This window comes from Notechis scutatus, chromosome 1 (assembly GCF_049901735.1).
Source record: "Notechis scutatus isolate UNSWTSFEM ecotype Mainland chromosome 1, rNotScu1.2, whole genome shotgun sequence".
NCBI lineage: Eukaryota > Metazoa > Chordata > Lepidosauria > Squamata > Elapidae > Notechis > Notechis scutatus.
Window position 1 is genome coordinate 275,231,106 of NC_142009.1, and position 23,766 is coordinate 275,254,871.

The 23,766-nt window shown below is 37.0% G+C and overlaps 2 protein-coding genes across 3 annotated transcripts in view; one reads left to right on the top strand and one right to left on the bottom strand.

Moving 5' to 3' along the window:
* The window catches only part of CDAN1 (codanin 1), a 34,864-nt gene extending 14,242 nt beyond the window's left edge, over nucleotides 1–20,622 (top strand). Inside the window, exons 9-28 of one of the 2 annotated variants that reach the window (XR_003371152.2) lie at nucleotides 2,370–2,459; nucleotides 3,290–3,365; nucleotides 3,498–3,706; nucleotides 4,401–4,512; nucleotides 5,433–5,576; nucleotides 6,452–6,618; nucleotides 7,185–7,266; nucleotides 7,419–7,508; nucleotides 7,696–7,750; nucleotides 8,534–8,667; nucleotides 11,342–11,445; nucleotides 11,631–11,780; nucleotides 12,753–12,816; nucleotides 13,529–13,607; nucleotides 14,298–14,455; nucleotides 14,958–15,043; nucleotides 16,224–16,287; nucleotides 16,906–17,108; nucleotides 18,238–18,345; nucleotides 19,753–20,622. Coding sequence is in view for 1 of the 2 variants with exons in the window: in XM_026671049.2 (XP_026526834.2) it covers nucleotides 2,370–2,459; nucleotides 3,290–3,365; nucleotides 3,498–3,706; nucleotides 4,401–4,512; nucleotides 5,433–5,576; nucleotides 6,452–6,618; nucleotides 7,185–7,266; nucleotides 7,419–7,508; nucleotides 7,696–7,750; nucleotides 8,534–8,667; nucleotides 11,342–11,445; nucleotides 11,631–11,780; nucleotides 12,753–12,816; nucleotides 13,529–13,607; nucleotides 14,298–14,455; nucleotides 14,936–15,043; nucleotides 16,224–16,287; nucleotides 16,906–17,108; nucleotides 18,238–18,345; nucleotides 19,753–19,878 (2,323 nt within the window). In the remaining variant the exon portion in view is untranslated. Of the gene's footprint in view, nucleotides 1–2,369; nucleotides 2,460–3,289; nucleotides 3,366–3,497; nucleotides 3,707–4,400; nucleotides 4,513–5,432; nucleotides 5,577–6,451; nucleotides 6,619–7,184; nucleotides 7,267–7,418; nucleotides 7,509–7,695; nucleotides 7,751–8,533; nucleotides 8,668–11,341; nucleotides 11,446–11,630; nucleotides 11,781–12,752; nucleotides 12,817–13,528; nucleotides 13,608–14,297; nucleotides 14,456–14,935; nucleotides 15,044–16,223; nucleotides 16,288–16,905; nucleotides 17,109–18,237; nucleotides 18,346–19,752 lie in introns of both variants that reach the window. The other variant, XM_026671049.2, reaches the window with a different exon arrangement.
* Nucleotides 20,623–21,004: 382 nt separating this feature from the next.
* Nucleotides 21,005–23,766, bottom strand: part of STARD9 (StAR related lipid transfer domain containing 9) — a 97,551-nt gene continuing 94,789 nt past the window's right edge. The window contains exon 33 of the mRNA XM_026671282.2: nucleotides 21,005–23,613. Within this exon, the coding sequence (XP_026527067.2) occupies nucleotides 23,512–23,613 (102 nt within the window). The 3' untranslated portion in view covers nucleotides 21,005–23,511. The remainder of the gene's footprint in view (nucleotides 23,614–23,766) is intronic.

The window sequence follows — 23,766 nt, forward strand, 5'->3', positions numbered from 1 at the left end:
AAGACCTGAGAACTGACATTTAATAGTTATTCAGTTCTTAATTTTCCCTTTTGTATAACAGATTATGAAATATGACATTGTTTATTCCCAACTACTAAGGTAATTGCTGCCTATGGTTCAGTAAATCCTACTCTTCTCCCATAGGCTGAATAAACATAAGATATTTAACAAGAAAATCAAGTACTCGGAAAGGATGTATTCCTTTGAAAATCTCTCAGCCTAGAATCATAACAGGATAAGAGCCAAGGATTCCCACTACAATACCAACCCCAAACAGAAAGAAGAATATTTTTATTTCGAGTGCTCTTAATATTTAAGTGAATTATGAGATCTATTTTAGCAGCACATCTCTTAAAGCAACAACTTGGCTTTCTGCACAGCTTCTACTTCCTAGGGCAGGGGTGTCAAACTCATGTCACAGCGTCACGTGGCATATCGCGACTTTCCCCATTTTGCTAAACCAGGCATGGGCATGGCCAGTACGTGATGCATCTGCCCCGTAGGCTGCGAGTTTGACAGCTCTGTCCTAGGCTTTCAGTCTCACCAGGATGCAAAGTTGATTTCATAGTTGCTCCCCTGCTGTTTTCAGATGTCATCTAGGAACAGATCTCATCATGTCAAACCCTCCAATCAGACCACAAACATATGGCTCTTATCCTTATGCTTTTGCAAAAGGGACCTGCTAAAGATGTAGCCACCTTTGGTGGCACTTACCCCCAACAAGAATAGCAAGAATGTTCAAGAACAAATCTGAAAAATATTGGAAATGTCATCAGATACCGGGTTCATATTACCATATGTGGTGGATGTGTGCAGAAGCTAAAAGATATTGGACTAAAATCCACACATAGTTGGAAAAAATGACAAAGAAACGCATAAACTTGAAACCAGAGATGTTTTTATTGGGAATCTTACCTGAAATACACAGTAGGGAATTGAAATATTTGATTGTAAATGTATTAACAGCGGCTAAGATTGTATTTGCTAAAAATTGGAAAAATGAGAAAATACCAATGCAGGAGGAAGTTATTAAGAAAATAATGGAATGTGCTGAAGTAAATTGACATTTGAAATTAAAGAACAAGAAGATAAACAATTTTATAAGATTTGGGATCTATTTTATCAATGGTTAGAAAATAAAATATGGTAATGAAATATGTAGAATTTTACAGTATAAGGAGAATAGAATTATATAGAATATACTATAAAGATGTATCATTACTGGATGGATTTAGGATGATAATATGAATTGTTATAATATGAATCAATTTAAAAATATGGAATATCTCGCATAACATGAAGGAATAATAGTATAGTCAAATGAATGATTAACAATAATAATAATGTATTCAGAAATATTTGATTGATAATATGAGTATATATACAATTGTGAGGACTATGGAGAAAATGCACAAAAAATTTGTAACCAACCGAGACACTGTATGTACGTAATTGGAAGATGGCTTTATGTTTTTGTTTTGTTTGTGTATGTTTGTCTAAAAATAAAAAAAATTAAACAAAAAAAAGATGTAGGCACCTTTGGTTTTACCCCTCTTAGGTTGCTATCATTCATTTTAACCAAATGTAAACGTGCCCTTCTCAGGGGCAGCCATTAGGTGGATGCTAAATATTTCCAAGGCAGGACTTTTCTCGTTTGGTTCAAGGGTAGCATTCAGCGAGGCCTCTTCACAAGAATAGTACAATTAGTCAAGTTTTTGGTGACCAATTGTTCATGATTAATTTTCCCATGTTCTTCTTTTGTTGTACTTGTGTTTTGGTCTGTGACTGCAAATAAAGTAATTATTATTATTATTATAAAGCATCGACTCAAATTTTAGAAAAAGGGAGTAGGGGATGTTTTGCCGCTAAAAAACTTGCTTTGTTCTGTTGTCATTTATTTTTTATTTATAAAATTTCTACCCATTTTTAATATCAAAACCATCCACTTATTTAATTGCCTGATTATCCTGCATTATTTATTTACTTATTATTCAATTTGTCTATGCCACAATCTCATATTTGTATTGTATTATTGGTGTGCTAATTTTGTTATTTTAGTTTAACAATTTTGCATTAAAAATCTGATGCCTTCAAGAGTTATCATTATTTTTATACATGAAATCAGTGGTATCTACTTCTGAAGAAGTCTACATAGCATTGTGCCATAAAACATTTGTTAGATTGTTTAACTTTATGGAGATCCTTGTAGAATGCCTATTTAATTTATTTAAATTTTGTAACAGAAATATTATTGTAAGATTTGGTGAAATTGTATTATAACTATAGAGCTGATATGTAGATAGAATAATATAACAAATTATAATTGTATTTTCAGATATTAACACTAATACGTCTACCTTGTTCAATAGAGATATTTTTTATGAATTGCTGCGTGAATGGGAAGATAACTTTGAAAAAACAGGTTGGGATTTTGAGAAACGTCTAGGAGATAGGATCAGGTAAGAGCTTTTAATGCAACAATTGAATCAGGGTAATTTACAAAAATAGTGACAAAGATAATTAGAAAAGAGTCCTTGTGCCTCTTTGTAGCCCAGTAGATGATAACTAGTGATTATTTTGGAAAGCACTGGAGAATATCTGATCTAATAATATCTCAATACCAAGATTTGCAAGAAATCCCTAGGTATGTAACAAATTTATATGGTTTGAAATTGTAACATCAGAACTTGTAAGAAACAAAGAATTACCCATACTTTTGATAATGACAACAAATGAAATGTAGTCATGTATTAATAATTTGTTAAAGGAGAGATTTAAAAAATGCCTCCAAAGAAATCCTGGAACCCAAAGAGAACCAATGGCAGGAATCTATTTCAGAAACAATATAGTAAATACTCCCTAATTAAAAAGGATTGCACTGGCACATGGACACTACTATAATTCAGTCATGGTTAATACAAAACAAAACAAAAAAGGGCTCTTTCTCTTTTTATTACTTTGGATAGAGTGTAAATATGAAAATACATTTGGAAAAGTTGTAGCAGGCTTATCAAGTCCCTCTCCTCCCCCCAAAAAAGTACATTGCAGTGCTTCAGTTTTCAAAAAATAACTGTCGTGCACTGAGAAAGAGCGACTGATCTAAGGTCACCAAAGGAGGTTCCAGGATAGGGTGGATTGGGGAGGTAGGGGGAACCAGAACCAGTGTTTCGTAGTTTCAAATTACTCAAGTTATTTAAAGATTTGTTATTTTCTTAAGTACCTGTAGGAATTCTAAAATAGTAACTCCTGATTTAATTATAATAACAGTCACTTGTTCCTTGTTCTGTAGAGTTATGATGGCACATCTTTCAGCAGCTTGTAATTATATTCACTTTGCCCGGCTCTTTCTGAAACAGCTTCTTCAGGTAGGTTCGTGGTTGCATTTTTTAAAAATAAATAAAGATGTTTTGTTTCGTAATAGCAAGATAATTTATGATAACTAAACTTGTGGGGTCCTCAGTGTTCTCTGAGCAAAATATTGTTCTTCTGTTTCAAAGATGTGTAAAGGATCAGTTGGTGGAGGCACGAGTTGGGGAGATACTCCAGACCAGGATGTCCTCAACATGTTAGGTCCAGATAACCTGAACCGACTGAAGAGGCTGCAAGAGAGATTTCTCGTTCCTCAGAGCATCAGAGGACCCTGTCCTCCTCCTTCTTTCCCAGGATGCCAAGAGTTTTTCAGGGACTTCATCCTCAGCGCAGGGAGGTGAGCTGTTTTTGCCGCTCACTTAAGCTGTGTATTACTAAGTAAAGGCATTTAATAGTTTTGCACTTGGTTCTGAAAAGTTTCTTAAGTGCGCAACAAAGAGTGCCTTAGAGGAATCTCTAAAGGAAATCCGTGCATAAACTATTCTGAAGTTCCCGTTTCTTAACCAGTGATTTTTGTTAAGTATAAAAAAATACTCTGGGCTGGCACCATTTTTTTAAACTTATTGTCAGATGCCCAGAGTTGCAGAAGTGAGAAAAGCCGCCTTATAAGTTGTTTAAATACAGGTAGTCCTCGTTCAAAGTTACAACGGCACTGAAAAAAGTGACTTATGACCATTTTTCACACTTGTGACTGTTACATCATCCCCATGATCACCTGATTTATATTCGGATACCTAACAGCTGGTTTATATTTCTGATGGTTGCAGTGTCCCAGGTCGTACAATCACCTTTTGACAAGCGAGGTCAATAGAGAAGCCAAATTCACTTAACAACCATGTTACTAATTTAACAATTACAGTGATTCACTTAACAAATATGGCAAGAAAAGTCGTAAAATGAGGCAAAATTGACTTAACAAATATCTCACTTAGCAACATAAATTCTGGGCTCAATTTTGGTTGTAAGTCAAGGACTACCTCTATATGCATACATTCAAATCTCATTCCCATTTTGATTTGTTTTTTTGAAAGCTACCGATTTAATCAACACCTGGTAGACAGTTTGTGTCTGCAAATACTTGAGCTGGACAGCTTTGCCTTGGTGGAACATGAACCCAGTGATGGAGAAGCAACGAGCGAACAGGTAGATCTCATCACTATGTAATAACCATTCTATTCTCAACAAATACCTTTGTTGAGTCAGTTCATTGTTTGGCTGTTTGAATAGAGTGCCTGCAATTCTTGTTAAAATAAATAGAATAATGAGTATAAGGATCACTGGAATGCCTCAGAATGCCTTGTTTTAATAGAAATAGACTATGATATTTAGCCCTTTTTTTGCAAATACAAGTGGATTTCTTTGAGTGGAAAAGGAAAGCCAAATGTAGGCTTTATTTCAATAGACGTAAGCTGTACATATTTCTGTTGTAAAGGGAGAGTTTTACAAATTCCCAAAACATACCTGCTTCCTTTTGGGTATTGCTTTTTTCCCCATTCCCACTAGTGGTATTTATTCATGAAAAAAATAATGTTATATTGTCAGATTTGATTTGATGTCATCACTGCTTCTAATAGGTAGAAGACAGAAAAGAAGGGATTTTTTCCCCCCAAGGTAACAATTGGTTTTCTTCAAGAAGACTGCAACTGCCTTGTTTTCTTGAAGGTCTCTGACAATGAGTGCAAAGAACGATCATCTGAATCCAATATATTTTTTAAACTGAAATGATTAGATGTCACATACTTGCTTTGACTTATATAGTATGAAGGGTTCTCTTGATTTTCAACAAAAAATCATTTTCAGTTGTTGCATCACATATTCAGTTATAGTGCTGTGGCAGAGCTGTTACCTGAGAAAGACCCTTATTTGAATCTTGCTTTTGAAATTTTATTAGGTCAGCCTTAACCAGGCCACATTCTCTCTGTCTCAATTCCCCATCTCCAAGCAGAAGATATGACTATACATGTTGCGTGGAACCCTTAAAATAACTCTGGCATTTTTGGTGTTAAATTACTATCCTCTGCTGGATGACAATTGTAAGAAGTTTCATTAGTTTTTCATTTCAGGATGAAAAGAAGCATTTTGCCAGCGTTCTTATGAGCCTTCGACTCCTGGCTAAATTTGTGGGATTCCTTGTCTTTCTGCCGTATCGCACATCAGAACCAGTGACTGGAGATCTCTTGGAGTCAGCAATCACATTAAGGAATCATGTAGGCAATCATCTGTATCTATGTACAGGAAGCACATTATAAGACAGGGAAATTTTTCCCCCCCAGTTCTCCTAGCTGCTAGCCAATTGAAATACATAATTGGATTGTTTCCAGATAACTCAGTTAACTAGCCTTTATGATATTAATACACTTTGCTTTGTTATTATAGATTAAGGCCAGAATCTATGAACTGTGATAGTATAGGAGATGAACAGGTTGTTCCTAAGGGGAGACTCAAATGCATCATCAGTTTGGGAGTCGCTGTGCTCCCACAAGAGACACAGGTCCTGCCCACGGTGAATTCTATTGACCCATATCTAGCGCCAATTTGGTTTGACCATTAATTAGTATGTCAGATTCTTGTGTATAAGTAGCATATAATAAACTTTTTAGAGCTTTGAACTCAACTTCTGTTCTTGATTATTTGTGCCTGACAGTATTGTCAGATAACATAGATGTATTAGTTTGGCAGAGTGGAAAATGAAAAGTATGTATTTATTAGTAAATACACCATGTCAAAAACGAGCATGTCTTCAAAATAGCTTCTATTTAATAAGTTAACCTTGATCTGGAGATACCTTCAAGCAGCAAACCAAGAATTAATACAAACACAATGACAATTATATCCTATAGCATAATTAGGTCACCTGATGCCCTTCAAATGTTTAGGACTTCTTCAAATTATTTTGAAAATTTTGGTAGTTCTTTAATATGGTAAATTGCCTATTTAAAAGGATTGGGTAACACTCCATCCCCCCAAAAATCGAAATCTCATCACTTGTTGATACTTTGTGGTATAATAAAACTAAACTGGAATAGTTGGCTTCTGGTTTATGGGTAATATTTTCCCAATAGGGTATTTTTTCTCTTTCTAGGCCCATCCTGTGCTGGATATTTTCAAGTTGTTGAGACAGTCCATTCAGAAACAATGTATGGTCCTGACTGTTCCATGGGTGGTTGAATTTCTTTCTCTCATGGATTACATTGCTCCATTTCTTAATTACTATGAAAAAACATTTGCTCTGCTCTTGCAACTGTACAGGTAAAAGCATTATAAAACAACACTGATGAGATTTGCTGCAAGGAAATAAATTTTTGAAACACAGATTGGTGGTGTCCTGGTAAAACTTTTGTTGTGACTGACAAAACAGCAACTTCTTTATTCACTAAGTAGCTTAAAGCTTTAATTAACTACAGTTTTCTCAGTTCGGTGTCCTTCAGACCAGGCTCAGTCAGCAGTGCTGACTGAAATTTATGGTTAGTGTAGTAAAAGATGGTAGAAGAAAGAATTGGGGATGCTATTATACTCTGCAAGGTTTACAGCACTAAAACAACTTGCAATAGTCAGTGTAGCATAATATCTTCTGTTTGTAATCATTTCTCCTACTAGAAATGTTAGTCCTTTTGTGAATGTATAGAACTCTTCCATAATGTACAATCTCCAGATAGATAACTTTTAAAATCTAGTTGTTATTTAATGCTGATGATTTTATACCCTAATGTTGTAAGATATAAGAAAAATGTATTTATTTAAAGAATAAAGGCAGAGGAGAAAGAGGTCAATTTAATACAATTGAGGTTTTTCCCCCCCTTCTCATTCTTTTATAGGTATCTGCTACTTTCTGAAGATAAAAAAATGTGCTTCCTGAATAAGCTACTGATCCTCGCAGTTTTAGGATGGCTTTTTCAAGTATGCTACTGGTTTTTTTTTTAGAATTTTTCAGAAATGAGAGGCCTTTTCTAGCATTTCCATGTATTTTTAAAACATGAAATAGAAATACTAGTATGAGTCTATGCACCTGTCCTCCATGGAAAATTAACTGTTCAGGATTTGCCTTCCAGGTGCCGGCTGTCCCAGAAAACTTGTTCTTTGCTGGTGAAGTGAGATTGGACGAGTTGTCTTTGGAATCTTTAACCACATCTCAGGCTCTGGTAAATTTGTGTATATAACCACCTGGGCAGGGTGTATATGTCCAGCAAATACACACTGGCTAATTGGCTAATGCATCTGTTTGCATCATTTATCACATAGCAGCGATCTGCAGATGAAATATATTCTATGGGTTTTTATATATCATTGGAAAGTTAATCTATTATTTCTTTTTTTTCTATTTCTTAGGATTCTGTGCCTTTGGTTGATCAACAGTTGCTTTATACCTGTTGTCCTTACCTTGGTGAGTCTTTTATTTCAGATTATATTCGGTGGGAAAAACAAGATTTGAGAAATTTTTCTTTTTTTGGGATTGCAAATAATCCCAACGGAGAAGGTTTAATTGCCTGACTAGAAATTATTACTTTCTGAAGCTATACGGAATATTATGTTATGTTACGTTACATTTCATTATATTGTACTATAATATATTGTATTATTAGATTATATTATAGTACATTCTTGCTTAATATTCACACTATGCTATAAGATTGAATGTAATTACTATTCTAACCTTAACTTGTGACTGATTACATTTTAAATACTTTGAAGGGTAAGAATGAATAACTGTGTTTATGTATATTACATCATGTTTATGTACTTTAAATACTTCCTGACTTGGAAACTCTTAAAGAACTGTTTTGAAGCAAGTAGTTGAAGTTAGTTATTTATGTGTATTGCATTTATTTATAAAATTTATTGGCCACTCAACTTACCACAGAGTAACCCTGGGCAGTATTTGTCATATTTTATATTATGTATTAAATGCATAAAGTTGGATATGCAAATAGTGAACTTTCATCTAATTGCATTCAGAACCAAGTAATAATGCTACTTCTTAGATGATAAATCCAAAAACGTAATGCTGAGCAGCATTGACTTTCCTTTAGAATTGTCCTGTGGGATTTTTGTGACTACCTCTTTCTCCAGATGAAAAATCTGTGTGATGTCACCCTGAGGTTATGTTTTATACCACCACCGTTCATTTTATGCTTCAAGTATAACACGTAGTATTCCTTTGCCATAGGGGAGTTGAGGAAATTACTGTCTTCTTTTGTGTTGGGAAGTGGAGGAAAAAATGGTGGCTATATAAGAAAAATAACCCCAACTGCTACAGAGGCCTTAGCTCCAAAGCCTTCCCTCGCTCAGCAAAAACTTCAGGTAAGGGACATCTTATGCAAGTCGCACAATCCACCTTTATAGCAATAAATAAGGATTGCAGCAAAATCACTATGCATTTGACAGAGGATACTTTAATGCAGCGATCAGGAGTCTGCCATGTTCCTTTCCGGTCATGTGACCCTGAGCAGAGCTGTCTTTAAGGGATTGGAATAAAATTCCAGAAGCCATACTCTGCTTTCCCAGCCTTGTTGATGTGCCATAGAAATTCTAAGCTGTATTATACCGTGTTTCTCAGAAAATAAGGCCGGGCCTTATTTTCTTTTGACCCCCGAAAAAATGGCTAGGCTGTCTTTTCGGGGGTGACTTAATTTCTCTCCCCCCCACGCACCCTTGCCTAGAGCGCCCCACGGGCAGCCATGCCTCGCCACCAGCCGTTCCTAACAGCCGATCATGGCAGAGCTTGGAGAGCTCCCTACCCCCGCCAAGCGCCTTTGCTGCAGACTCGGGTATGGTGCTGGGTGCAGGCCAGGTCAGCGGCCGGGCGTCGGCGTGGATGTCGGCCTCGGTGGTGGTGGGGCACTTTGCATCGCGCCCACCACTGTCGCTTCCTCCACCCACCACTGTTGCTTTCCCTTCTGTCCGTGCGCTGCCGCGTTTGGAGTGCTGTGCATTCCTCCACCGTCAGCGTTTCAGCCGCTTCTTGGGTGGGGAAGCCGTAGCCAACAACAGCAGCAGCGGTGAGACAGACCCCCCTGCCGACAAGAATCGCCTGCCCTCCTTGCAGGGGCATTGCTTTGATTGACGGCAGCTGCGTCAACAAGTTCCTGCAAGTCAGTGAGCCTTTCAGGGTTGGGTGGATGGAAGCAGCGGCGGGAGGTTGATGCGATAATTTCTCTCCCCCCCCACGCCTCACTTTGCTTCCCGCCCCAGAGCTTTGAGTCATGGTCTCATCCCTTGTACGGTTGGGTGCTCTCTTGCTTCAGCCGCCTGAAACCCCCCTGTGAACCTTTCCCCCCCATTTAAGTTTTCTTTACTCTCATTCCCTCCGTCAGTTCCCTAAGAATACAGACTGGCCGGGCAGCTTCCTCCCCACCCCTCCCGGTAGTTTTAAAAAGGGAACCATCTATCCACTTTGCCCTTCGAGCAGAGGCAAACCTTCCAATCCAAACAGAAGAGAAAGGGGATCACCCTACAGACCCTTAGCACCAAGCTTCCCAGAGGATTCTCCCAAAGGATCCACCCCAAAGGAGGATTCACCCCCTTAAATGCACTCCCCTCCTTTGGGGTGGATCCTCTGATGAATCCTCCTGTGGGGTGGATCCTCTAGGAAGCTTGGGTAGTGACTGATTTTTCTTTATCGCACATTCTTTCCAGGATAAAATTGTCAATATTATCGTTTGAATTTTTGAAAGCCTTCATATGTGTGTTTTAAATATGCTGCTTTCTGAACAAGACATTAACCAATATCTTTCTGTAATCCATGGCTGCCTGAAACCATTCCTGTCATGAGAGTTTCCAAATTTTTCAGGCCATGGGCATCAACATGAGTTGTCTGCAGAGATGAGTCATAATATGATTCCTTGGTATGTAGGAACATGTATACAGGTAGTCCTCGACTTACAACAGTTCATTTAATGACTGCTCAGCAGTCCTGAAGAATGTGACATGACCAGTTTTTACACTTATGACCATTGCAACATCCCCACGGTCGTGTGATCAAAATTCTGATGCTTGGCAATTGGCTCATATTTGTGACGGTTGCAGTGTCCTGGGGTCACATGATCATCTTTTGTGACCTGACAAGCAGCGTTAATGAAGCAAGATTCAGTCAACAACCACATTAATTCACTTAACAACTGTGGCAAGAAAAGTCATAAAATGGGGAAAAAACTCACTTAGCAATTGTTTTGCTTAGGAACAGAAATTTTGGGCTCAATTGTGGTCGTAAGTCAAGGACTACCTCTACATGTGTGCATTTTCCAGGATTCACTCTCCCTAATATCGCCATCCTTTCCCCCATCCAACTCTGGCCTTTATTATGGGTATTTCAGGGCATAATTTATTCATAGTGTTGCATTCTATTTCAATTTATTCATAGTGTTGCATTCTCATCTCTGCATTAATGGAAGAATGTAGTCATTGCTTAAGAATATTTGTAAAGACATTCTAACGTGCAAGCAGCACCTCCATTTTTTTTCATTCAATGTATTCAATCTACAGCTTCAAATATAATGGATGCTATACCTTTATGGGTTTTTTTCTGTCCTCTGTAGCAATTGGTCAGCTCTTTCTTTTAATCCTATGAAGAAAGCTTGAGGTTTCTAGATATAGTAGTGTATCGTGAATTTATTTCCTATAGTTGCATTATGACTCTATGCAGATTTATTTCAATGGACTGTTGTTTTTTTAAATAAAAAAGGTAGTTAATTCTAGTTGACATAAAGAAGAGAAGATATAAGCAATCAAGTGAAGAGCATTTGAATGTGGTCGTGCCAGTAGGAAAAACTATAGTCTTGAAAAATTATGTCTTGGCTCTTTTGCAGAGAGGGCAGTGATATTTTCTTTTTATTTGTCATTCTTTCATTCCTCTTTAAAAAAAAAGAGAGAGAGAATATTAAGATTAAAAAAGGAACAAGCAAGAGTATTTCTCTTCGGAGAATAGGTAGGTTGGGGTATTATAATTTCTCGAGGATTCTTGCTTTTCTTTTAATAGGCAGATCTGCAACAAGCCTTCTTTCACAATCAGTCCCCATCTCTGCGGAGAACGGTAGAATTTGTGGCAGAAAGAATTGGATCAAACTGTGTCAAGCATATCAAGTAAGAGCATGTATTTTTTTTAAAAATTAGAAATTCCAGACATCTTAATCTTTTTTTTTTTTATTGCTTCTGATTATTTCTGAGAAGCTTTCGTTGTTTTTTATTTAGTACTTTTGTGAACTACCTTGAGAAATAAATGGCTGTTTTTTTCCACTCCTTCATGTTTCAAACCTTGATTCTTGTAGGGCAACCCTGGTAGCAGAGCTGGTGAAAAGAGCTGAAGTCATTTTGCAGGATGCTATGAAGGCAGAAGATGGCAACCACGACAAATTATTGGATGCAGTATGTTCACAATTGTATCAAGAAGGAGCACAAGCTCTTATCCAAGGCAAAGAGTAAGGAGGCACATTATTAGATAACAAATTGTTTTTGATGTCTATTTATCCTTTAAAATGTAGAATGTTTTAAGGAGCTTTTTTCAGCAGTGTGAAACAATTTGATGTTTCTGAATATAGATCAGAGAATTTAACAGCATCAGTAATTAAAATTCCTTATCATTTGCCCTATGGCAGGAGTTGCTATTGTGACATTTATTTGCAAATAAAACGTGCTTTGCAAAATTCATTTAGGTAGACAGATCTGTCTCCATTGTACTGTGCATATTTATTTATGCTCATTTGTATGGTGTCACTATAAAAGGAGCGGGTGACCTGTGGGTTCTTGATGCTCAGTTGCATCCATTGCAATCTGTATCTCAGTTACAGAGGTAAACCTCAGGGTGCAGAAGTGCTGCTGCTGCTGACTTTTGGTCCAAGGATTGTTTTCAACATTTGACCCTTTGAAGCGTTATTTCTCATTAGGGCTATATGGAGGCACTTCGAAATAGGTACTTTGCTTAATTTTATGACCCCAGCAAAAGGAATCATCCTTGAAGCATTCAAAGAGTTGTTTCAGTTTGAAGATTCATGCAATTGCTTCAAAAGTCAGCGATCCGGAACCTCTAGCTAAGCAAAGGAGTTGTTTGGGTACACACAATAGATAGCTGGAAACAGCTTTCACAGCTTCTTTATAGGTTTTCCAAAATACGTTGCTGCTTTAGTGCTTCAAGGAATGGTACTTCGCTTGTGCTGACCTACAATTATGAATTACATCTTTGAATGTTTTGTGAAATCCTAATTTTAACATTACTTAATTCTGATTTTAGCTCTGATTTTGCAGAATTAAAATGATGCTTTTTATCCCCGTTTGTCCTTTTTTTTGATGTTGAAAGTTCAGCATATTGTTCAACGTGCAGCTCTTTACTCCTGAAAAGTTAACATACCTAGGTAACTGTTTCTTAAAACATTTCCACATATATATATTTCTAGATTTTGTAGGAAGAAGGCCCCTGAGGCTGTGAAAATCCTGCTGCCAGAAGAGACCTCTGCAGCTGTAAGTATTTTGGACACGTTCAGGGTTTTTTTTTCTTTTTCTTTTACTATTAAAATGCTCCACAGTTGCATTTTTATTGTTGCCTAGATCACTTTAGATCATGTAGCTGAAGTTTGAAGACAAAATAAAATCTCTGAGTGCTTAATACATTTAAATTACATATTAGCTGCACAGATTAATGAATTTGGATCCTTTTGTTAAAATCATTGGGCAAATAAAATACAAAGTTTTTTTAAATCACAGTACTCTCCAATCAGTTGTGATAAGGCAGATGTATCATTCCCTATTTTCCTGTATTTTTGTCGGTAGAAAATTAAATGTTTTGGTTGTCATAATTCAAAAGGCCAATTTCTATGGAACACGTTTTTAACAACAGTTGAAGAAGCTAAAACAAGCCCTCATTTATCATCTGCACTGATGGCACTTGTTTCCACCCAAGTATGCCAAGAGCCGGAAGACTGAGGGAAGCCTTTTTGGTCCTTCAGATTGGGCATAGGCACTCATAGCCGGTTACCATCTTCGCTAGTTAGTGAGAAGCTGAAATCAGTTTTTCAATTTTTTTGTCTGGTTCAGTTTTTCTTTTGGTTTAGTCTGTTTGTAGTAGCTTGTACTGTTTCATTGAATTGCTCTGTCCCCTTCCATCACACAAGTGGGAATTTTCAGGAGGCCTCTAGAAGTAACAATATATGTCATTGTTCTTCTCATGCCCAAGGTTTTGAACTGTGCAGCAAATATTGCAGTGGGACTGGCTATCGAGAAGGCCTGCAGTTGGCTTTCTACAAATATTGCAGGTATTCAGTTTTTCACTTGACTTCTATTTAGTGTGAATCCCTAGTAATCAAGGCTAATGGGATTATCTAGCATGGACTGAGACATTTAAACTCTTGCTGTCACATGGTGCACTTTTATTTATGAAAGAATGTCTGTATCACATTGTTTCCATGTAAAAATAATTAAAAACTTGACAAAATAGGAATAGCTTGATTGCCTGCCTATAAAGTGGATGGATCTAGTAGAACCTTGTCTCTTGTTACCACTTTTATTTTAAGAATAAAAATACAGCAAGTTCCTTCTTGTTCCTAGTTGTTTGTTTGTGGGAATTAACTGAGCTCAGGCCAGTTCAGGCTGCTTTAAGTTATTACCAATAAAGAGTTTGGAATAAAAACACCATATACCCTCCTACCCCAAACTGTTCATCCATTATTGTGGCTCAGCCTTTCCATGACATTTACTTTCCATGACATTAAAGGGTAAAACTTCTTCACTTTCAGATATTCTCTTCTGAGGGCAAAGCCACCAATTTTACTTTTACCGGTTGGAGTTTTTTAGCAATTTGTGAAATATACCCACGTTATTCTTACTTTTCAACTAACATTAAGGAAGCTGTAGATTCCAGAATTGATTCGGTCTGAATGCAGAAATGGATAGGTTGTTGACAGAATAGCTATATTTTTATTTGTTTGTTTGTTTGTTTCTTACAGCCCTGATCAAGAGAGAAGTGAAAGCTACCTTCAGTCGCATGCTAAAAGTTCAGATGCTTTCCCAGTCCAGTGCCAATGAAATTATACTAAAGAAGGACTGCCCTCCAAACTGCCAGCATCAAACAGCATTCCCTTCCCAGATAATCAGTGAAATCAAGGTTTGTCTCTGCTATTTTCTGCCCTTTGTCAGTAATTTGTGCAAAGTAAGGTCACTGTCCATTGTCTAACCACAGCCTCGGTAGCGCAGTTGTTAGAGTACAGTACTACAAACTACTTCTGCTGACAGCCAGCTCAAGGTTGACTCAGCCTTCCATCCTTCCAAGGTTGGTAAAATGAGGATCCAGATTGTTGGGGGCAATAGGCTGACTGTAAACCGCTTAGAGAGGGCTGTAAAAGCACTATAAAGTGGTATATAAGTCTAAGTGCTATTGCTATATACTGTATAGAACAGGTCACCCTTCCAGAATTTCTGTAGGTAGAAATTGTGTAGTATTATTTGTTTGTTTGGAGGTGGCAGTAGTCTAAAGATGGGCTGAGGATTGTGATTCTTGTCCATTGCGAAAAGCTGTGTTTTCAATAAGTTGAGATCCTAGAATACTTATATGCATCCTGAATCACAAATGCTTCTGTTATTCTAGGATCTGCTCTGTATTGCTATAGGCCCAAGAGAAGAAAATGAAGAAGTCCAGTTTGCTGACTTGGAAAGCTTGTTGGGAAGGGTGAGCCAAACACTTCAGTGTAGAAAGGTAGCTTCATTTTTTTATTCAGCTTAAGTTGTATTGTTGTTTCTGATTTTGTATCTTTTTCTCTAAGGAAAAATTCTTGTTGGGATATTTCATAGAACAGGGTCCCCAATCACTGGGCCACGGACCAGTAGTGGCCCATGGCCTGTTAGGAACCAGGCCACACAGCTGGAGGTGAATGGCGGGTGAGGAAGTGAAACCAAAACCACCACCATCAACCCTGGTCCAGTGAAAAATTGTGTGCCACAAAACCGGTCCCTGGTGTCAAAGGGGTTGGGGGCCACTCTCATAGAAAATGTATATATATATTTATATAGGTGTGGAAATAAACTATGCAAATCATTACTAGAAGATATAGTGGTTTTTTGTGGTTTTTAAAGAGAATTAGGTAATTTTGTGGAAGTTTGGGTTTATCAAGAACTGTTAGTGGAATCCCTGTATTTCCTTGGGGTTAGCTTCCCTCCTAATGCGAGCTTCAGGGGAGCAATAGCAGGAGAAAGCTATATATAATAAGGGAGATATTGATAAACTGCAGCAAGTCCAGAGAAGGCCAACCAAGACGACAGAAGACATTTGAAGACACTCACACCCCTCTCAGCCTGTCACACTAAAGAGGGTTCAAACTCATTCTCACTTGCTCCAGAAGACAAGAGCAAAATGAGTGGGATGAAACTTCAAGCGTGTCGATACAGATTAGACATTAGGAAAAGCATTTCACAGTATGAATCAATAGGTTATTGTATGGAGTGGTTTCTTCCCCTTTACTGAAGGTTTTCAAACAGGCTGGAGAGTCATCTATTGGGGATGGTATGATGAACCCTACAACATGCAGGGGATTGGATTTGATGACCTCCTATATCCCTTTCAACTAAGATTCTGTGGTCTGCCTGCTGTTTGTGAACACCTCCCAGGTTTCTGCTCACCCCTGAGAAAAAATGCTGGAATAAGATCATCCTTAGTTTGATCCAGCTGAACAATTTTTAGATTTTTTATGAAATGTACACTTCATTTCTAAAATACATGCAAACATTTGACAATAAACTATCTGAAAGTAGGCTCAATTTGTATGTATTCTAAAGCACAGTCACAGTTTAAATGTGCATGTATTAATCATTGCAATACCTGATTATTCAGATACATAATTATTGCATGAACAGAAATATTTCATTTTTCTGTGTTTCAGTTCATCTGTCCAGCATCAGAGCAACAGCTGGCTAAGTGCACCATTGAGCTGGCATCACTGCTAGGTTAGAATTCTAACATTTTCCTTTTTATAAGTATTCCTTTTTTTCTTAATCATTCATTCTTCAGCCATATATAAAATTCCCTTTGTATGACCCTGTAATCATATGGAGCCATATGTAACCTGAATTAATTGTAGTGAACCTGACTTCAGAATTTATGGACTAGTATATAAAACCAAAGTGCTTGGATTACCAAGTTTCAAAACTTTATTAATATAAACCTTTTGGGTTAGCCTAACAAAATGACAAAAAAAAAAAAAAGATTTTGAAATCATCTGAAATGTTTCTATTTTCATTAAATTTGATTTTAACTGGTGATGCTAACAGCCTGTTTTGCATCCATACTGATCTGGGCTGCTTTTTCTACATAGAAGAAAACTGATCATTTTCAGCAGGCCAGGAATGTTTTGCAAGTTGACAGCCGGGCCGTTGCAGCTCTGCAGTCCCGGTGCTGCCTATTTTCCTGTTTAAAGAATGTTCAGTGGTTCTTATTGGATGTGAATGCTAAGAAGGCTCCCTGTTCTGCTGCTGTGGAGTTTCTAGAAACCTTTTAAAGTAGCTGGCAGGACTGGAAAGGAGCCTCACAGTTAAGGCCAATGTTTCCATTTTACTTGCTTATAGTTTCAGATCGTGTTCCAATTCAGGAGCTGAACTTTCCGTCTCCCAAAATGCCAGAGCAGCAGCAATCGAAATATCACCTCATCTCCACTCTCCTGAAATCTCTGCTGTCTATCTGGAAAGATAATTTTCAGGCACCTGTACCATTACACCTGATGTTCAGTCAAAAAAACATCACCTACCTTGCAGGCAGCAAAGATCATGAGGTGGGGTCATTTTTTTTCTTAGTGGATATTTTCCCTATTTCCACTTTTCGGTTTGGAGCAAATGAGATTAAAAAACAATGCCATAAAACAAAAAGCACTCATACTATTCACCTCATTATTTCCTGGGATCAGAAAAGGGTAAATTTTCCATTTCAGAGTAAGACTTTTGACTCTAAAGAATGCTATTTCTTTCATCTTTTTTTCTGTTAAGCTTATTCTCTTGCCTGAATATTTCTGGGGAATTTCAAAGCTGCATATAGATGCATGCCCTCGCAGGAAAGAATTGTTGAATTGATATGGAATTTATCTACAAAAAGTGTTACTAAAAATGCAAATATACGTATTTTAAAAATCCAATAGTAGATTTTTAAGAATAGACTTAAGTATATCAGAAAGCAAAATATGAATTTAAGGGAAACGCCAGGTGTTAATGAAGGGAAATACCTGTGTCTCAGGATAATGTTGCAGGAGTCAGTCACCAGGACCAGAGGTTTATTCTTCAAGCTTTTGGACTCGTTCTGTGTCCATTCTAGAGAGGGAGAAGTTCCCTGAGGATGGGCTCTATCTAGCACGAATCCAAAAGCTTGGAAGAATAAACCTCTGGTCCCAGTGACCGGCTCAGATTGGATCCTGCAACAAAGAAAGATGTTCAAATGTCACTTCCAACTAATGCGAACAGATCTGAATTTGAGATATATGTATAATGTCTCAATTTCTGATGCATTTATAAACTAAACCATTCTACTCTGTTACTCTGCTACCTGACATACTTCCAGGTAATATTTCCCAACTGATTTTCAATAAACCAATATATTCCAGTTGTTTCCACTAATTTCCACATAATAAAAGGAGCTGAAGGCTAGATTCTGTAATGGATTATTGTAGATGAATTAGCCATCACTAAAAAGAAAGGCATTTGAGGCGGTATGAAATTTCTGCACATATGATTTCTTTAGCAATGGCTCTTGCATTCCTGCTAGCAATGTGAACCAGTTGCATTTGCCCCCCAAGGAATTTGTTAATGCATTGCAAACAACTGTATGTCTCAGAGCACTATTCAATGCAGTCTTTAGGTTTGCATGATAAGCATTGTGGGTAAGGCCTGTGATACTTGTTTGTTTTATTGCAGTGGGGCTTGTTTTTATTCATGCTTCATGGCCTCGTTGAGCATGGATTGATGACAAGTACAGAGATAGAGCATGGTTTGCATGACCTCCAGAAGCAAACGTGGCCGTTGGTAGGTTTAATTTGTAAACAATACCCAACATGTTGGTCTGAGATACATTTTTCTTATATTTGTAATATTTCTGTATTCTGCACAAATATTTATGTTCTGGAGTACACTGTTGAAAATTAATGTTTAATGTTTCTTCAGTATTTCTGAATAGTGCTCCAAATAGGCTTTAGTTCATACTACCTTCCTTTTCACAGTGTCAGCCCTCCCTAAGGATGGTGAAGGAAAAGGTATGACAGCTTGAATGAAAAGGGAGAAAATGACAGCCCATTTGGAATGCTTCTAAGACCAATGTGATACAGAAAAGTAGTATAGTTTTTTTTAAAGTTTAATAAGGCTGTATTTAATAACATTATCAAGATTTTTATCATTTTTGGCTCACTAGGTATTGGAGTTTGAGATCCTGGGATTGAGTGTTGCGTCCTTGTAGAAGGGATGTATCTGTCCTGCCTTAACGATGCTAGTGAGAAGTCTATTAATAAAAAAACAATTTGATCCAGAAGTAGTAGGAAATGATTGTTTGAATCACACTTATAATATTTCCGATCAAGAATGTGGTAGCTCTGAAACTCCAGAAGTGCATAATGTTGATTATCTGGGCTCACTTCAATTGGTAGTAAGAAACCAGGTTCTGAAATTGGACATTCTGGATAGAATTGCATTCCTTTTGAAAGAAGTTGTTTTCAGCCTAGGTGTGTTCCTTGATCTCCAGCTGTTGGTGAATTCCCAGGTGTCACTGATGACAAGAAGCACATTTACACAGTTATAATTAATGTATCAATTGTAATGATTTCTAACCTGGCTGGATCTGACAGCTGATAGCTAAGTCTTGGCTACATCCAAGTGGATTGCTGCAATATGTTCAATGATGAATAACCCTTTACATTTGTCCAAGTTTCAAATGGTGGCGGCTACAACTTTCAGGAGACAATTAGCCTTTTGTTAGAATTATATTATCTACTATGTAGATAATTATCTACTATGTAGATAATAGCATCTAGATAAATTGCTTCCCAATTTGTTTAAACTGTTGGTTTTGACAGCCTGTCCTCCCGGCTGCTAGGCCATAGCTCAAGATGCACTTTGTCAGAACATTATGATTAGTAAGAGAAGACTAAAAGCTGTGGGATCTAGATAAAACTAATTTCTGTGTTGCTCCAATATATGGAACACATTCGGAATTATTAGCAGCTCTGCCCCTTCTCCAGTTTTCAGGAAAGCTGGCATCTTCAGGATGCTTCAGTTTAACAGTTGTGCTATTATTTTATGTCGTTAGTGACCATAAATGTAGAAATAATTGTAAAACAGCAAAAACAGGCATATTTGTTGTTGAAACACTTGTACTAATGAGTAAAAAAATATCCCTATCAGATATTGCTAACAGGTCTGATTTTTTTCTTTTCTTTGTAGGACTTTTCCAAGGAATTAGAAGCTGTGTTAAGAATATTCATTTCCAAAACTCACGCTACAGAGCCAAAGCCTTTTGCTTGTGATTTAGGATCGCAGCCAAGAGAAACAGTTGCAGCCCAAAGTTAGCAGAATTGCCCATGTTTAAAAATTGTTGGGATTGCTTATAAATGCCCTGACAAAATTGCACTCAAAGTTAGTATGAATCTTATCCTCAAAGATGATGTCGCTCCAATGCACCGTACTGAAGGACAAGGAAAAAGCCAATTCAAGCACCTTAATTAGAACTGCAGGAACAAAACTTTTTTTGTATAGAAATATGTGGCTTCCAAGTTCCAGAATCTTTACAGATGGGTGAAACACACTGTTTCTAACATGAAGGGGATTCTTTCTTTGCGGTGAATCCCATTGAGCCATTGACAAGTAAAACTAAATGTAAGCTTGGTATTTAATCGGGTATTTAATAGATGCTCGTACTTGATTTTTTTCAGTTGAACTTCGTCTGGAAATATAATCATTGCTGTCAGAGCACTAATATTGGCTTGGAATTTTTTTTAAAGGGTGCCTGCCCTTGCCACATTTTGTATTTGTGATTTTCTAATGGAGAAAAAAAATAGTTTTATGAAGAGTATTGTTTTGAATGATGCCACCATTTAATTATAAAATGAAATAGTTACTTTTACAAGTATTTATATAGAAGATGGCTGTACAATCTTGCCAATAGAAAAGGCTGAGAAAAGGACTGACATAACTTTACTTTGATAGGAGCCTGAATTTCCCATGGATTGTATTTCTTCCTTTCTCTTTTTCTTGCAGTGTAGTTTTCTTTTGGAAACCTGCTTGTTTTATTATTAAAGATAATGGGTGAAATTGTTGCATGCTACAAATTGTCTTTTTATGTCTTCCTTAGAAGTGATCCCCAAAATTTTCTGGATTTCTAGATGAGATGGCTACTGAGTTAGTTTTTGCTGGGCTATTCAGAAGCTCTATTCTAAAAATTGTGGAAAATACATGGCTTAAGCCATTGTTTCTCAGCCTTGGCCAGTTGAAGATATCTGACCTTCAACTTCCAGAATTTCCAAGTCAGCGAAGCTGGCTGTGGAATTCTGGGAGTTGAAGTCCATGCTTCTTCAACTTGCCACGGTTGAGAAACATTGTCTTAAGTTATTTACTCTGGCACTGTAAAATACTAAGACTTATTTTGTTGTTGTTGGGGGGTGGGTGGGGGGCAAAGAATTCAACAGGAAAAATGCCACTTTTAGCCATTTTCTATATATATATATATATAAAGTATTTATTGTGAGGATATGAAAATAGCAATCTTGGTTAAAAGCAGATATGGGCTGAAGGTATGTTTCAATAAAGTGGTATATTTTGTCACATTCAATAAAAGATTTTGCCCCACTTTAAGACTATTCTTCCTACCCAGGCATTCACAGGTACCATAGTGTTATAAGTGCAAAAAATATTATATAAATATATTTTAATGTAACAATTATTTCTAGAAAGCATACATTAATTGAATAACTGTAAACATAATTGGCTTCAGCATATAAAATTTCAAAATTAAGTATATATAAATAACTTAAGTTGTAAACATAGAAATAAACAGTTGTATGCAGTTATAAAAATAAATATCTGACGCTCTGTACAATAAAACATCCTTTGACAAGCACACCCGCGTTATGAGAGGGAGTCCATCTTGCTTGATTCATTATTAGGGGTGCCAGGTTCAAAAAGTAAAGAAAAAAAATAAAACACAGCCGGCGATTCTTGGAATGCAATCCTAGAATCAGATCTGCTTCCCATCTTACATGATGTGATTTCTGATAGAGAAGATAATCTCCAACTCCCACTTCAAATAACACAGAGGACAACAAAGCTAGTATTTCTGATGCTACACATTATTTCTATTGTTGTATCAACTGCTTGGCCTTGATCAACATTTGTCAGTCACCGTCTGTGCTTTATTTGGATCGTCTGGCGCTTATGCTTGTGCTACACGCCAAGTTGATGTCTACGTAACAAAGCCGTCAGTATGCACTGAAATATACTTTCATTTATGCTGCCCACAGTCTCCAACTAATTTATATCAGTGCATTAGTTTTACACCCTGTTGTTTAAAACAAACAAACGCAAGCAGTTCCCTTTAAGATTCGAAGGCACTTTCCACATATTTGTGGGGAATTCTCTTTACCTTGTCCAGCAAAAATAAGATATGGAAAACACCATGTTGTCTGTGGGCAGCCTCCAAAAATCTGTTGTTTCTTACTATTTTATGCTACCGTAATTACTAAACTTAATTGCTAGCCAATTAATATTGAAGAACAGTGACATGTTTTACAGCCTCTTTTCTCTCGCAAACTTTCCGTTCTTTTTTAAGGAACAAATACCATTTAGGAATTTTTACTTCATAAAATGCCTCAAGTAAGTTAGGGGCAGTTGTAGTAAAGGACTGGATGTAAAACCTTAAGCTCTCAAGGGGAGAATAATAAGTCACTCTCCAATTCAGTTTGACTCCTGGGGAACATGCAGGCATAATCATTCAATTTTCTTGACAAGAAATGTGCCACTGTCTTCCTCCAAGATTAGCAAGTTTCTAAATACTAAAAGCTGACTGGCAGAAAATGGTAAATAGGTATCAGCAATTCTAGGTTACATAACTTGATTTGTATTCTTAGAAATAACCTGAATCAGATAGGGTGCACATTCACATGAATAAAACCTACTTTCAAACACTAATTGCTATAGGAACAGTAAGGAATGAGAATGTTAATTCTATGCTCGTTCACTTTAAACCTAATTATGTGGGTGTGGTTTGACATTTATTATACAATTATATTTATTACTAAAAAAACAGACATTGAAGGATGTAAGTATAAAAATGTAATTTTATAAAGCAGCTTATGGGGAATGCAAATTGATAACGAACAGTTGAGGCTGAGAGGTTTGATTTTCAACCCGATAAAAGTCATGGGGTAAAACCATGGTGGATTTCCTCTGCTTTGAACTTATTTTCATTACCGTTGATCCTGTTGTTCTTCCAAGAAAAGAAGAGTAGCAAGGATATTTGCTGAATGAGATGCTGTGATAGGAATTCCTCTCCAGCATTCAGAATGTATGTAGGAAACTTGCAGTTGTGTTAATGCTGCTATCTTATTGGTTTTCAATGTGTAGTCTTATGGTGGAGCGATTCTGTAGTGCGAAAAAGTGTATCCTATAGCAGAACATTGTCTCTCTTCCTGAGTTGCATTTCTGACCAAGAGAAAGCAAAAACCAGTTCTCATTTTCACAACTTAGTACTCCCTTGAGAGCGCTGCTTCTCCAGCCAGTAATTTTTCATTGATCAGGCACTCTACAAAGAGTTTTAAAGTAGCTTAGTTTAGCTTCCAAAATGAAATGTTCCTTACAATAAAATAAAAAAAGTTCTTTTGTGTTTTACTGCACCAGAAGACTTTCTCATAATCATCTGGGTGAAGGAAAAAATTCAATGTAAAATCAATATTTCAAGGAAAACTTCTTGACCAGTGTATCTGTAAAAGTTGCCTTTTCTCTAAACCACCAAACAAAAATCTCATTCGTGGTTTTTTTTCTAACTGAATGAGAACAATATTTGTAATAAGGAGTAACCATGTATTATTCTGTGTGGTCTGGCCAGGCTTTCTTCCTGCCACCAGTTTCAGAAAGCAAATTCTGCTGTTGCTGGTATTTACATTTTGTTACTGAAACGGAGTTTGTTGATGTATTATGTATTATGCCCATCTAAGTGGTGAGAAAATGGGAAAGCTGAGCAATTACCAAAGGTGGCCGCTTTACAAAAGAGCTCAAAAATCTTGCAGGAATCGCTGGGGCACCAAGGTCAACCTGCAAGAATTCAAAAGGGGAAAAAAAATTAGCTAATATTTGGCAATGCTCTTCAATACCGAGTGCTTCTGTACAACAGTGCTACTTTTTACAGAGTGGCCAAAAGATTGACGGGTGGAGTTGAAGTGCTCCTTTGGTTATGTGAGTGAGCTT